A 12,348-nucleotide genomic window follows, 5' to 3' on the forward strand; every position below is an offset into this window, starting at 1 on the left:
TACTTGATCAAACTACAGCATCACACAAAAGCAAAAGTAGCAGATCTGCAAGCTCTACTTGTAGATCTGCTCGATGTGCTCTTTTTGAATGCGGCTCTAACTAAACTGTAATGATTCTTGCAGGCCTACTGCGAGGCCTACTGACCATGTGGCTCTAACTAAACTGTAATAATGATGTTTGCAGGCCTATTGCGAGGCCTACTGGCCAGGCGGCTCTGTGGAGGACAGGAAGCCGGGAGGGTTCCAGGAAACAACTCCTACATCAACGGATAACGCTCTCCTCCAATCAGCGCGTCCCGGAGGGCCGCTTTCTTCCAATCAGCTCGTCCGGGAGGCTGTACATCTGCAATCAAACACACACCACACGCACGACTTCTGTATCACTGAGAGAAGAAAAGAGGATTATGCTTGAAGAACATGATGATGAGCATTAATACCTGGAAGACACCCGTGTCCTGATAACACTGTTCTGAGATCACATGATCAGAGACGTTGGATGCTGGGACTGGAGGCGGTGCTCTCATTAAGAACAGCTCAGTCCAAGCAGCAGCGCCGGCAGCTAGCATGGCGGTCCCTGTGTGGGCCCGTAGTAGGACCACCGCGGTGGCGACCCTTGACCTGGGAGGCTTTTAGAGGGGCGGGGTCACACACACACACACACACACACACACACACACACACACACACACACACACACACACACACACACACATATGCAATGGAAGAAGACACTGGTGTTACAACACAACACACTGAGGTAAGGATTCGTCGCCTTAAAGGCCAGACCGCACCAATGCAACTAGTCACAACTCCTTGCAACAAAACCGTTTTAAGGCCAGTCCACACCAATGCAACTCCTTGCAACTTCCATTGGGGATAATGGTTGCAAGGAGTTGTAGTGGTGTGGACTGGCCTTTAGGCCGACCCAATATTTCTTTACACATTTAACTCTGTTGTCAGGTGCTCACTTTAGTCCAGGGGTCTTCAACGTTTTCAGGCCAAGGACCCCCTAGCTGAGAGAGAGATGAAGCAGGGACCCCCTACTCTATATTGTATAAAATTGTGTTTCAGATTAAAGTTTTTTTTCACTTATTCTGCTATTTTTTCCCTCTACACCTATAGCCTCTTTGCCAAAAATAGCAGATCTACAAGCTCTCAACGCCTCGCAGCGTGAGGCGTTGAGAGCTTGTAGATCTGCTATTTTCGGCTAATGTTCCCCTCAGAAAAGGAATTCTAGGGTTCAAGTGGTTAATGTAAAAAAAGCGAAATCCTATCACACAAAGATTTGGCGGACCCCCTATAGTAGCTCTGAGGACCCCCTAGGGGTCCCGGACCCCCTGTTGAAGACCCCTGCTTTAGTCCAATGCAGTGGTTCTCAAAAAAAATTCATATCAAGGACCCCCAAATTGATATATTTGAAAATATTTTGTGCCGTTAAAATAAACATGCTCTGAAAATGCACACGGCCCGCCCATCTGTCCACTTTTGCTAAGATACATTTTTGGGGCTTTTTATGCCTTTATTGATAGTATAGTAGGTTGACAGGAAATGGGGAGAGTCCACTTAAAACGGTAGCCTAGAGGCTATAGGTGTTAAGTGATCCGGATCAGGTTGAGAACCACTGGTTTAATGTTATGCAGCTAGCAGCTCATTGCTGTCATGATGACTAAATTAAATGTGTATTTATTGTAACTAACATCTGCCCCCCCCCCCCCCTCTCCCAGGGCCTGAATGGTTTCTCCCATGAATGTAAGCCAGAGGAAGAGACCAACGGACACTCCAACCATAAGTCTGTGAGTACAACATGTCACCTTTATTAAATAAATGTGTTGATGAGAGGTGTTTAGGGACCCCCCCCATCGCACACACAAACTTACAATTCAGACCTGTGTGTTCAGGTCATGAATGGAGTGATAATAGGTCATGACGTTCAGGACCACCACACCACCACCAGCGGTACGGCACCGCTCACATCCATGCCCGTGAGTCTGTCCTTTGTTTTTCTTTATTTCTATCCATTTCACACATAGATTAGAGTTCATGGCAGACACCTGATGTTTAAACTAACTGGTGTTCTTACTTCTCACCACACAGATCTCAGCTCTGAAGCAGAATGGTCTGCTGCAGACCCTGGCCATGGGAGGGGAGGCGCCTAAAGCTGCAGGTAACACACACACACGCACACACACACACACACACAGACACACACAGACACACACAAACGTTATTTTCAGCATTCTAATAAGTATAAATCAGGCACAACTCCAGCCCCTAAACCTATAACCTCTAAAAAGCTCGCAACGCGTTGTGAGCTTGTAGATCAGCTATTTTCAAATAGCCATGGCTGAAGTGGTTAACGTATGTTTTACAAAGTATAACTAGTAACTAAAGTAAAATAAATACATCAAAATGGTACTTAAGTACAGTAGTACATTTACTTTGTTACTTTCCACCACTACACACACACACACACACACACACACACACACACACACACACACACACACACACACACACACACACACACACACACACACACACACACACACACACACACACACACACACACACACACACACACACACACACACACACACACACCCCTCTCCCTCTAGTCTAGCGGTCTGTCCTCCGGGTGTCCTTCCCAGTGGAGATGCTCATTGTTTCCTAGATACGTGGAGGTCTGCACCTCCCTGGGGGTCTGTGTGCAATGCACCGGCTCTGTAGCATTACCCATCCTACACTACAGTACAGTACACTACAGTACAGTATGATGCACCGGCTCTGTAGCATTACCCATCCTACACTACAGTACAGTACACTACAGTACAGTATGATGCAGGGCTGTCAGGCAGGACGCTAACACACTATTTAAGACGAACGCTTAGAGAATGAATTGGGCGTCCGGAGGTGAGGGAGGTGAGGGAGGTGACAGAGCCGTTGCTGCCTGGCTCTACCTGTCACCTCTGTGCGTCACAGACGGTGAGTTTGTGTTTGTTACTGTGATGGATCGGGTGGATTAGTTTTGCATGGATTAAAGTTCTCAGTCACCAACGACTGATTTCAGTCATCTGGATTCCATAGAAGACGGCATGTCTTCTATGGAAGCATGTTGCGCAGCGAAAATAGCCGATCTGCAAGCTCTCAATGCATCACAGAGAACTTGTAGCTATAGCAAATAAACATCTTACATTGTGAAGAAGAGAAAAACGGGCTTCCTCACGGTGTGCATACAGTATGCTAAAGACAGACAGAGTGTGTGACTGACTGACTGACATTCCTAAGATTGTGTTCATTGTTTTAGGAAACAGCACTTGTTTTAGTCGTGAGATCTTATTTAGTTTTAATCCATGAGTTTGGTATTTGCTCACCTTTTCCCCCTGTTTTGTGTTCTTCAGAGGAGGATTCTGAGCTGGAGAAAGCCAGAGAGGAGTGGGACGCTGTGGAGGGCAGCCTGCCAGGTGAGACCCTACACCACTCTGAAGTCTGGTTTAGTAATAATAATAATAAAAATGTTTCATTTAGAATGCCACTTAAGTCTTAAACTTTACTGAGAAGAGAGACTGTCCACATGAGTTCTTTACTGAGAAGACGTTTTATTGGATCTTGTTTGGATCTTCTTTATTTGATACACTTATTTGTTTTAGCTCTTGCTCATTTGATTATCCTATTTGTCTCATCTGTTTAAGAAAGTAGGTAGCTGATATATTGCACTTTTACCTTAGCGCTAGGTATACTCTTAGTTACTTGTTTTAGAAGAGAATGCACTTAAGACTTCTGGTGATTAGTAGTTTTGTTCCCTACCTATGTTGAATGCACTTATTGTAAGTCGCTTTGGATAAAAGCGTCTGCTAGATGACTGTAATGTAATGTAATGTAATGTAAGACAGACTGTCCATATGACACAACAGAACAAAACAATCACCATTAGTTGAATTGTTTCATTTAGAATATACTCAGCGATGAGTTCTATACACGACGCTTGCTTAGATTCAAGTGCTTAGATCGCCATGACTGATTTCAGTCATTTAGTTTGGATCCCATAGAGTCCCAACATGTCATTCTCTGTGAGATATATATTTTTTAACTCTTTAATGCTCTCTCCCCCTGCAGCTCTCTGCAGCGAGGACAGCGGTCCAGTCCCTCTCATCTCCTTCAACGAGGCTCTGCAGCACTTCCAGACCACAGACTTTGGCGACGTGCTGGTAAGATGAGAGAGAATTCTGTTAGTAATTGAATGTAAGTGGTGAAAAGAAAAAAAATAGTTTTTTTCACACTTTCAGGTAGCCTAGATTGTTTAGCCTCGGAAACCCATGCTTTTTTTTTTGTTACAAAAGAAAAAAAGCCTGGGGGAGCCATGCAGGAACGATGGTCTTAGGACCTTGTTATCTCCTAACCAATCAGAGTGCAGAGGGGCGTCGCTCTAAATTTGGTGACGTCAGCGTGCTCCGTGCACAGGCCGGGGGGGGGGAGGGGAGGCGGGGACATAGATTGGTGAAGCAATAGGAAGCCACGCACGAATCCGGGCGGCTGTGTTTGGATCCGCCCTTCAAGACCATCGATTGAGCTCGTTGCCTCAGGCTAAGATTGTTTGACTACTACACAGCAGCCGAAAGGCTGACTGCCGTGTTAGAACCACTGACTGAGGCTTTATTTTATACTTACAAAAAAGTGAGACTGTTGAACTGTGTCTGTGTGTCTGTCTGTCTGTCTGTCTGTCTGTCTGTCTGTGCAGAAGAACATCCAGCCCACCATTCACAGAACGGGTCTGGCGGCCATCACACACTTCCTGTTCGGACCGCCGCGGCTTCACCGAGAGCTGCTGGAGGAGAGAGACCTGGTGTTCTCCATCGCACAATGTGAGTCTGATCCACTAGTTCACTCACCTGGTCTTACTGACACATGTTACTGTCTTATTTTACTGTGTGTGCGCCTGCCTGTGTGTGATCTAGAGCTGCTATGTTTGGCTTCAGGGGGTTAGGGTTACAAAAATGCAGTGGTGGAAAAAGTACTACAATTCTTTACTTAAGTAAAAGTACCAATACTGCAATATAAAAATACTCTGTTACAAGTAAAAGTCCAGAATTAAAAATGTACTTGAGTAAAAGTACAAAAGTATTGGCATCAAAATGTACTTAAAGTACCAAAAGTAAAAGTACTAAATATTTGAAAATAGCCGATCTACAAGCTCACAACGCGTCGCGATGCGACGCGTTGTGAGCTTGTAGATCTGCTATTTTCAAATAGCCTATGTATAAAATAGGGCTAAAGTGGTTAATGTATGTTTCATTATATCATAGTTTATATCTGAAAAGTAACTAGTAACTAAAGATTTCAAATAATTGTAGTGGAGTAAAAGTACAATATTTGCCTCTGAGATGTAGTGGAGTAGAAGTAAAAGTATTGGAAATTGGAAATATTCAAGTAAAGTACAAATACCTCAACATTGTACTTAAGTACAGTACTCAAGTAAATGTACTTAGTTACTTTCCACCACTGGTTAGGGTTACAAAAATGTAATGGCATTCATAAAATCACCATCCTAAAATGTTGAAGTCCTTGTGCGTGTGCGTGTGTGTGTGTGTTCGTTCTCCAGGCTCTCTGGACAACAGCCAGGCGGTCCACATGCGTGTCCTGCAGACCATCTATAAGAGGCTGCTGGGCAGCAGGATGGACTGCCCTCGCTACGGAGAACACTGGGAGAACATCGGCTTTCAGGGTCAGCAGCGTCTCTTTATGGTAGCAGACAGTTCACCACTTTAAACCCTGTGTTGTCAGCTTGTAGATCTGCTATTGTCAGATATCTAATGTAGAGCAAAAACAGAAAAGACACTACTACTACATGGGTCTTCAACAGGGGCTCCAGGACCCCTATAGGGGGTCTACGGGGGGGTTGGGCGCCAAATCTTTGTGTGATAAGAACCTTCTTTGGTTAGCATAGCATTCCTGTTCTGGGGTAAACACTGACGATAGTGCTGTGACTGTCAAACAAGTCTACCAATGTATCTATTAGACCCCTCCAGAAAAACGTGATTATGCGCATAATAACAATGTGCATAGTAATGCGCATATTATGCACATATTTCCGCATATGTTGCCACTTTTTGCATATTTAGAATTTTTGCATATTTTGCAACTTTTCATATGTTTCACATATTTCCGCAAATCTTCGCAATTTCACTGCATAAAATCAAATAAAATCCCGGCATATTTCAACCCAAAATAAATGATTTTTTGCCCGTATAATCAAGGATTTTCGCCCGCGTTTTTCTTGAGGGTCTAATCTATGAAATGTATGAAAAAGCTTAATTGTGTGTGTGTGTGTGTGTGTGTGTGTGTGTGTGTGTGTGTGTGTGTGTGTGTGTGTGTGTGTGTGTGTGTGTGTGTGTGTGTGTGTGTGTGTGTGTGTGTGTGTGTGTGTGTGTGTGTGTGTGTGTGTGTGTGTGTGTGTGTGTGTGTGTGTGTGTGGTGTGTAGGTACGGATCCGGCCACAGACCTGCGTGGAACAGGCTTCCTGGGCCTCATGCACACACTGTACTTAGTGATGGACCCAGAGACTCTGCCTCTGGCCAGAGACATCTACAGACTGTCACTACATCCCTCACAGGTCAGGTGACATGACGCCTCCACTCTGATCCTATCGTTGCTGTCGGGCAAAAAACCTCCATATTTTCATTAGATTAAGTAAATTAATGCCCTACTTGATCATACTACAGCGTCACACAATAGCAACAAAAGTAGCAGATCTACAAGCCCGAAACGCGTTTTGAGCTTGTAGATCTGCTACATTTGCTATTTTTGAATCCTGAAGAGTAACAGTTTTGGACATGTGAGGTTTCCACCCGACAGACGATCTGTTCTACTGAAAACAACAACAACAACAACAATCTGTTGACACAAGATATTTTCCGATTGGAATATCGTTAAAGTAGAGATTAGCCTTTATTCTCATGTCCACATTTACAGTGTGTTAAAGATGCTTAGGGGATGAATCTGGTTGGAAATGGTGAACGAAAGGGAGTGTGTCACAAATTATAATTAATACATACTGTATATCTCTGCTGTCGGGCAGAAACCAGCTAACTCCAAAATGTTCATTTTTCAGGAAATGACAAAAAACAAAACAAAAAGTGGAGTTAGGAGGTTTTGTTCATCATTGATAAGGACAGCTGAATGGACCTCCAAGCTCACAATGAGGTTGGAGGTCAAAAGGGGGTGGAGCCTGGAGTCAGCAAAACCAGCTAACTCCACCCCCCCTTTGGTGGAGTTAGCTGGTTTAGCAGAAAGTTTGAGGATCTAATGGAGTTTTGTCAGAAGCACTTTTTAATGCTTCTCATTGTTTCAATATTTTTTTTAACCAACACACAGACGTAAAGGGTGTTCAATGGCCCTGATTTATGGGAAAGAAATGCTAAAGCGTCAAAATGGAGTTAGCTGGTTCCTGCCGGACAGCAACGATATATAAGTATTGGTTTATTAGATTTTTGGGCAGCCTCTTCAATTGAGTGGTATGTCTCATGTTAACTGTTGTAAGGAGGGTCAGTATCCTCATGTCCATGTTGTATTGTTGTATTGTGTTGTAACTGTTGTAAGGAGGGTCAGTATCCTCATGTCCATGTTGTATTGTGTTGTAACTGTTGTAAGGAGGGTCAGTATCCTCATGTCCATGTTATTGTGTTGTTCCAGAGGGTCAGTATCCTCATGTCCATGTTGTATTGTGTTGTTCCAGAACTTTCCTTTCAGCGTGATGTCAATCAACATGACGCGTATCGCCCTGCACGTGCTCAGAGAGGAGGCCTTATCCAAGTGAGTCACCAAAACAACTAAAGCACTCTTTGTAGCAATATGTTGATATATATTTGTCCACGGACCCCCATCTCAAAATATTTAGTTCCGGGGACCCCCTTGGTTCTATACAGTGGTTGTCAAACTTTTCAGGCCGCTACCCTCCAAATTAATGATGATGATACTGATGATGATTGTAGTTAGTTTTAGTTAGTTTTGTAAATGCACAATACAGCTTCAGTTATTCCCCCCCCCCGCTAAAATCTGTTTTCAATTGTAGTTATTTGGTGTATATTAGTTTTAGTGAACTATAACAACCCTGTTGTGCTGTGCAGGGAGTGTAATCATTGTGTTGTGTTGTGTTGTGTTGTGTTGTGTTGTGTTGTGCAGGGAGTGTAATCATTGTGTTGTGTTGTGCAGGGAGTGTAATCATTGTGTTGTGTTGTGTTGTGCAGGGAGTGTAATCATTGTGTTGTGTTGTGTTGTGTTGTGTAGGGAGTGTAATCATTGTGTTGTGTTGTGTCATTGTGTTGTGTTGTGCAGGGAGTGTAATCATTGTGTTGTGTTGTGTTGTGTCATTGTGTTGTGTTGTGTTGTGTTGTGTAGGGAGTGTAATCATTGTGTTGTGTTGTGTTGTGTTGTGTAGGGAGTGTAATCATTGTGTTGTGTTGTGTTGTGTTGTGTTGTGTAGGGAGTGTAATCATTGTGTTGTGTTGTGTCATTGTGTTGTGTTGTGCAGGGAGTGTAATCATTGTGTTGTGTTGTGTTGTGTCATTGTGTTGTGTTGTGTTGTGTAGGGAGTGTAATCATTGTGTTGTGTTGTGTTGTGTTGTGTAGGGAGTGTAATCATTGTGTTGTGTTGTGTCATTGTGTTGTGTTGTGTTGTGCAGGGAGTGTAATCATTGTGTTGTGTTGTGTTGTGTTGTGTTGTGTTGTGTTGTGTTGTGTCATTGTGTTGTGTTGTGTAGGGAGTGTAATCATTGTGTTGTGTTGTGTTGTGTTGTGTTGTGCAGGGAGTGTAATCATTGTGTTGTGTTGTGTTGTGTCATTGTGTTGTGTTGTGTTGTGTTGTGTAGGGAGTGTAATCATTGTGTTGTGTTGTGTTGTGTTGTGTAGGGAGTGTAATCATTGTGTTGTGTTGTGTTGTGTAGGGAGTGTAATCATTGTGTTGTGTTGTGTTGTGCAGGGAGTGTAATCATTGTGTTGTGTTGTGCAGGGAGTGTAATCGTTGTGTTGTGTTGTGTTGTGTTGTGCAGGGAGTGTAATCGTTGTGTTGTGTTGTGTTGTGTTGTGCAGGGAGTGTAATCATTGTGTTGTGTTGTGTTGTGTTGTGCTGTGCAGGGAGTGTAATCATGTGTTGTGTTGTGCAGGGAGTGTAATCATTGTGTTGTGTTGTGTTGTGCAGGGAGTGTAATCATTGTGTTGTGTTGTGTTGTGCAGGGAGTGTAATCATTGTGTTGTGTTGTGTTGTGCAGGGAGTGTAATCATTGTGTTGTGTTGTGTTGTGTAGGGAGTGTAATCATTGTGTTGTGTTGTGTTGTGTTGTGTAGGGAGTGTAATCATTGTGTTGTGTTGTGTTGTGTAGGGAGTGTAATCATTGTGTTGTGTTGTGTTGTGTAGGGAGTGTAATCATTGTGTTGTGTTGTGTTGTGTAGGGAGTGTAATCATTGTGTTGTGTTGTGTTGTGTAGGGAGTGTAATCATTGTGTTGTGTTGTGTAGGGAGTGTAATCATTGTGTTGTGTTGTGTTGTGTAGGGAGTGTAATCATTGTGTTGTGTTGTGTTGTGTTGTGCAGGGAGTGTAATCATTGTGTTGTGTTGTGTTGTGTTGTGCAGGGAGTGTAATCATTGTGTTGTGTTGTGCAGGGAGTGTAATCATTGTGTTGTGTTGTGCAGGGAGTGTAATCATTGTGTTGTGTTGTGCAGGGAGTGTAATCATTGTGTTGTGTTGTGCAGGGAGTGTAATCATTGTGTTGTGTTGTGCAGGGAGTGTAATCATTGTGTTGTGTTGTGTTGTGTTGTGTTGTGCAGGGAGTGTAATCATTGTGTTGTGTTGTGTTGTGCAGGGAGTGTAATCATTGTGTTGTGTTGTGCAGGGAGTGTAATCATTGTGTTGTGTTGTGTTGTGTTGTGTAGGGAGTGTAATCATTGTGTTGTGTTGTGTCATTGTGTTGTGTTGTGCAGGGAGTGTAATCATTGTGTTGTGTTGTGTTGTGTCATTGTGTTGTGTTGTGTTGTGTAGGGAGTGTAATCATTGTGTTGTGTTGTGTTGTGTAGGGAGTGTAATCATTGTGTTGTGTTGTGTCATTGTGTTGTGTTGTGTTGTGTAGGGAGTGTAATCATTGTGTTGTGTTGTGTTGTGTAGGGAGTGTAATCATTGTGTTGTGTTGTGTTGTGTTGTGTAGGGAGTGTAATCATTGTGTTGTGTTGTGTCATTGTGTTGTGTTGTGTTGTGTTGTGTAGGGAGTGTAATCATTGTGTTGTGTTGTGTTGTGTTGTGTTGTGTAGGGAGTGTAATCATTGTGTTGTGTTGTGTCATTGTGTTGTGTTGTGTTGTGTTGTGTAGGGAGTGTAATCATTGTGTTGTGTTGTGTTGTGTTGTGTTGTGTAGGGAGTGTAATCATTGTTTTGTGTTGTGTAGGGAGTGTAATCGTCGTCAGCAGGTGGTGGGTGTGTTGAATGAGTTCTACGTTGCCACGTACCTCCACCTGTACCAGCTGTGGAAGAGTCAGCACAAGACCATCTCTGACTCCGGCTTCGTTCTCAAAGGTATTAAAACACAATCCTACCCGCAGCTTCTGCTGCCCTTTAACAGGCAGAAACCTCTTATCTCCATATTTTAAGTTTTTGTGTGTTTTCGTAAATGAACGTCCCTACTTGATCACACTACAGCGTCACACACAAGTATCAAAAATAGCAGATCTAAAAGCTTGAAACACGCTATTTTTGCTATTTTTGCTATTTTTGCTATTTTTGCATTTGAATCCTGAAAAGTAACAGTTTTGGTTAAAACAAAAATGTTAAAGCTCTATATTCTGATTGTAATCATTCTGCTTGTTGAGGTGGTGTGTGTTTCTCTCTCCTGCCAGAGGTGGAGCTGTTTGCCAAAAAGAACCCCAAGCTGATGCTGCGTCGTCTGGAGCTCTTCCTGAAGGAGAGGCGGTCGGGGGGAGGAGGAGGAGGAGGAGGAGGAGGGCCCTCCCCGGACCCCCAGGGGGGCCAGCAGCCTTCGCCCTGCCTGGGGGGGGAGCTGCAGAGGGGGGCCCGGACCCCCACGGTGCAGCGGGGGACCAAGAGCAAAGAGATGCACTTCACTGGAGTGTGTGAGCTGCCCCCTGACATGGAGGGAGAGGCCAGACTCATCTAACCTAGTCAGAGAGAGAGTGTGTGTGTGTGTGTGTGTGTGTGTGTGTGTGTGTGTGTGTGTGTGTGTGTGTGTGTGTGTGTGTGTGTGTGTGTGTGTGTGTGTGTGTGTGTGTGTGTGTGTGTGTGTGTGTGTGTGTGTGTGTGTGTGTGTGTGTGTGTGTGTGTGTGTGTGTGTGTGTGTATATTACTATACCTGTGAGGGCCAAATGTCCCCAAAATTATAATAAAATGTGAGAACTAGAAAAGAGAAATGGTAAAAAAAACGACTTTTAGAGTTCGGTTTAACAATCCCAACCAAGACTCAGGTTGGGTTTAGGGTTAGTATTAGACATTAAGAAGGTTAGGTTGAGGGGTTAGAGTTCTGACACATTTATACTTGGTTGCATGGCGGTGGCACGCACCGAAAACAGGCAACGTCTACAAGCTCCTATGTCCGGTGCGCGAAACCCGGCGAGCAACTAAGCACCATAATCAGGTTTTAGGTAAAAAAAAAAACGGCAAAATAAATAGTTACAAATGGCATTTATAAAATCCTTCTTAAAGCCGTCCTAAAATGTCTTCACAGGTATAGTAAGTGTGTGTGTGCTGTCTTGGGAATACATCTATCAGTGTGTGTGTGTATGTGTGTGTGTGTGTGTGTGTGAGGGTCTCTTTAGATAACATGTGGAGCCCACCAAGCCGTAACATAGAACCTGCTGCCTGGACCATTCAGCCCCCTCTGCTGGCTCCACGGCGCACTGCACTTTGATCAGTAATAGAGGGGTTGCTCCAAAAAACAGGCATTGTAAAGAGAATAGACACAAACACACACTAAACACAGCGTTTGCACTTTTCTGTGGGTTCAGTGGGTTTGGAAGCCAAATCAGTATAGCTGCCAAAATGTGTGAACGGTCAGAACAGTAGCTGACCTAGAAGGTTCCATAATGACTTCCTCTGTGACATCTCTCCTATAGGCCTCTCTATAGCAGGAACCTGTTCTAAAGCTAAACCTGCATCCTCTCTATAGATTAATCCACAGACGCACTGCCTGTAGGCAATCATAACTGCGGTGTCGCGGAGCGGCAGCCGCTTGACACCGCAGTTATGATTTCCGTTCTGTGGATTTGTCTATAGCAAGAACCTGTTCTAAAGCAACCTGAATCCCAAATCCCTTCCTGTCGGGAAAACCAGACAACAACCTGACAACGCTTTCTGCTCT

The 12,348-nt window shown here is 43.9% G+C and overlaps 2 protein-coding genes across 5 annotated transcripts in view; one reads left to right on the forward strand and one right to left on the reverse strand.

The window, feature by feature from the left end:
• The window catches only part of elmod3 (ELMO/CED-12 domain containing 3), a 17,318-nt gene extending 6,023 nt beyond the window's left edge, over positions 1–11,295 (forward strand). For all 4 annotated transcript variants that reach the window (XM_080432151.1, XM_080432154.1, XM_080432153.1 and 1 more), the window contains 12 exons: positions 185–757; positions 1,725–1,793; positions 1,899–1,982; positions 2,095–2,164; positions 3,399–3,461; positions 4,114–4,205; positions 4,736–4,859; positions 5,597–5,719; positions 6,477–6,607; positions 7,730–7,806; positions 10,426–10,553; positions 10,874–11,295. In XM_080432151.1, the coding sequence (XP_080288277.1) occupies positions 497–757; positions 1,725–1,793; positions 1,899–1,982; positions 2,095–2,164; positions 3,399–3,461; positions 4,114–4,205; positions 4,736–4,859; positions 5,597–5,719; positions 6,477–6,607; positions 7,730–7,806; positions 10,426–10,553; positions 10,874–11,151 (1,500 nt within the window). In that variant the 5' untranslated portion in view covers positions 185–496 and the 3' untranslated portion in view covers positions 11,152–11,295. The remainder of the gene's footprint in view (positions 1–184; positions 758–1,724; positions 1,794–1,898; positions 1,983–2,094; positions 2,165–3,398; positions 3,462–4,113; positions 4,206–4,735; positions 4,860–5,596; positions 5,720–6,476; positions 6,608–7,729; positions 7,807–10,425; positions 10,554–10,873) is intronic.
• LOC308089138 (HLA class II histocompatibility antigen, DO beta chain-like) overlaps positions 1–12,348 on the reverse strand; it is a gene marked incomplete at its 3' end in the record, with an annotated part of 282,785 nt that overhangs the window by 34,649 nt on the left and 235,788 nt on the right. The gene's annotated exons all lie outside the window — the stretch shown is intronic.

The sequence above is a fragment of the Gymnoscopelus braueri genome, assembly GCF_963280865.1.
Source record: "Gymnoscopelus braueri genome assembly, chromosome: 7".
Taxonomy (NCBI): domain Eukaryota; kingdom Metazoa; phylum Chordata; class Actinopteri; order Myctophiformes; family Myctophidae; genus Gymnoscopelus; species Gymnoscopelus braueri.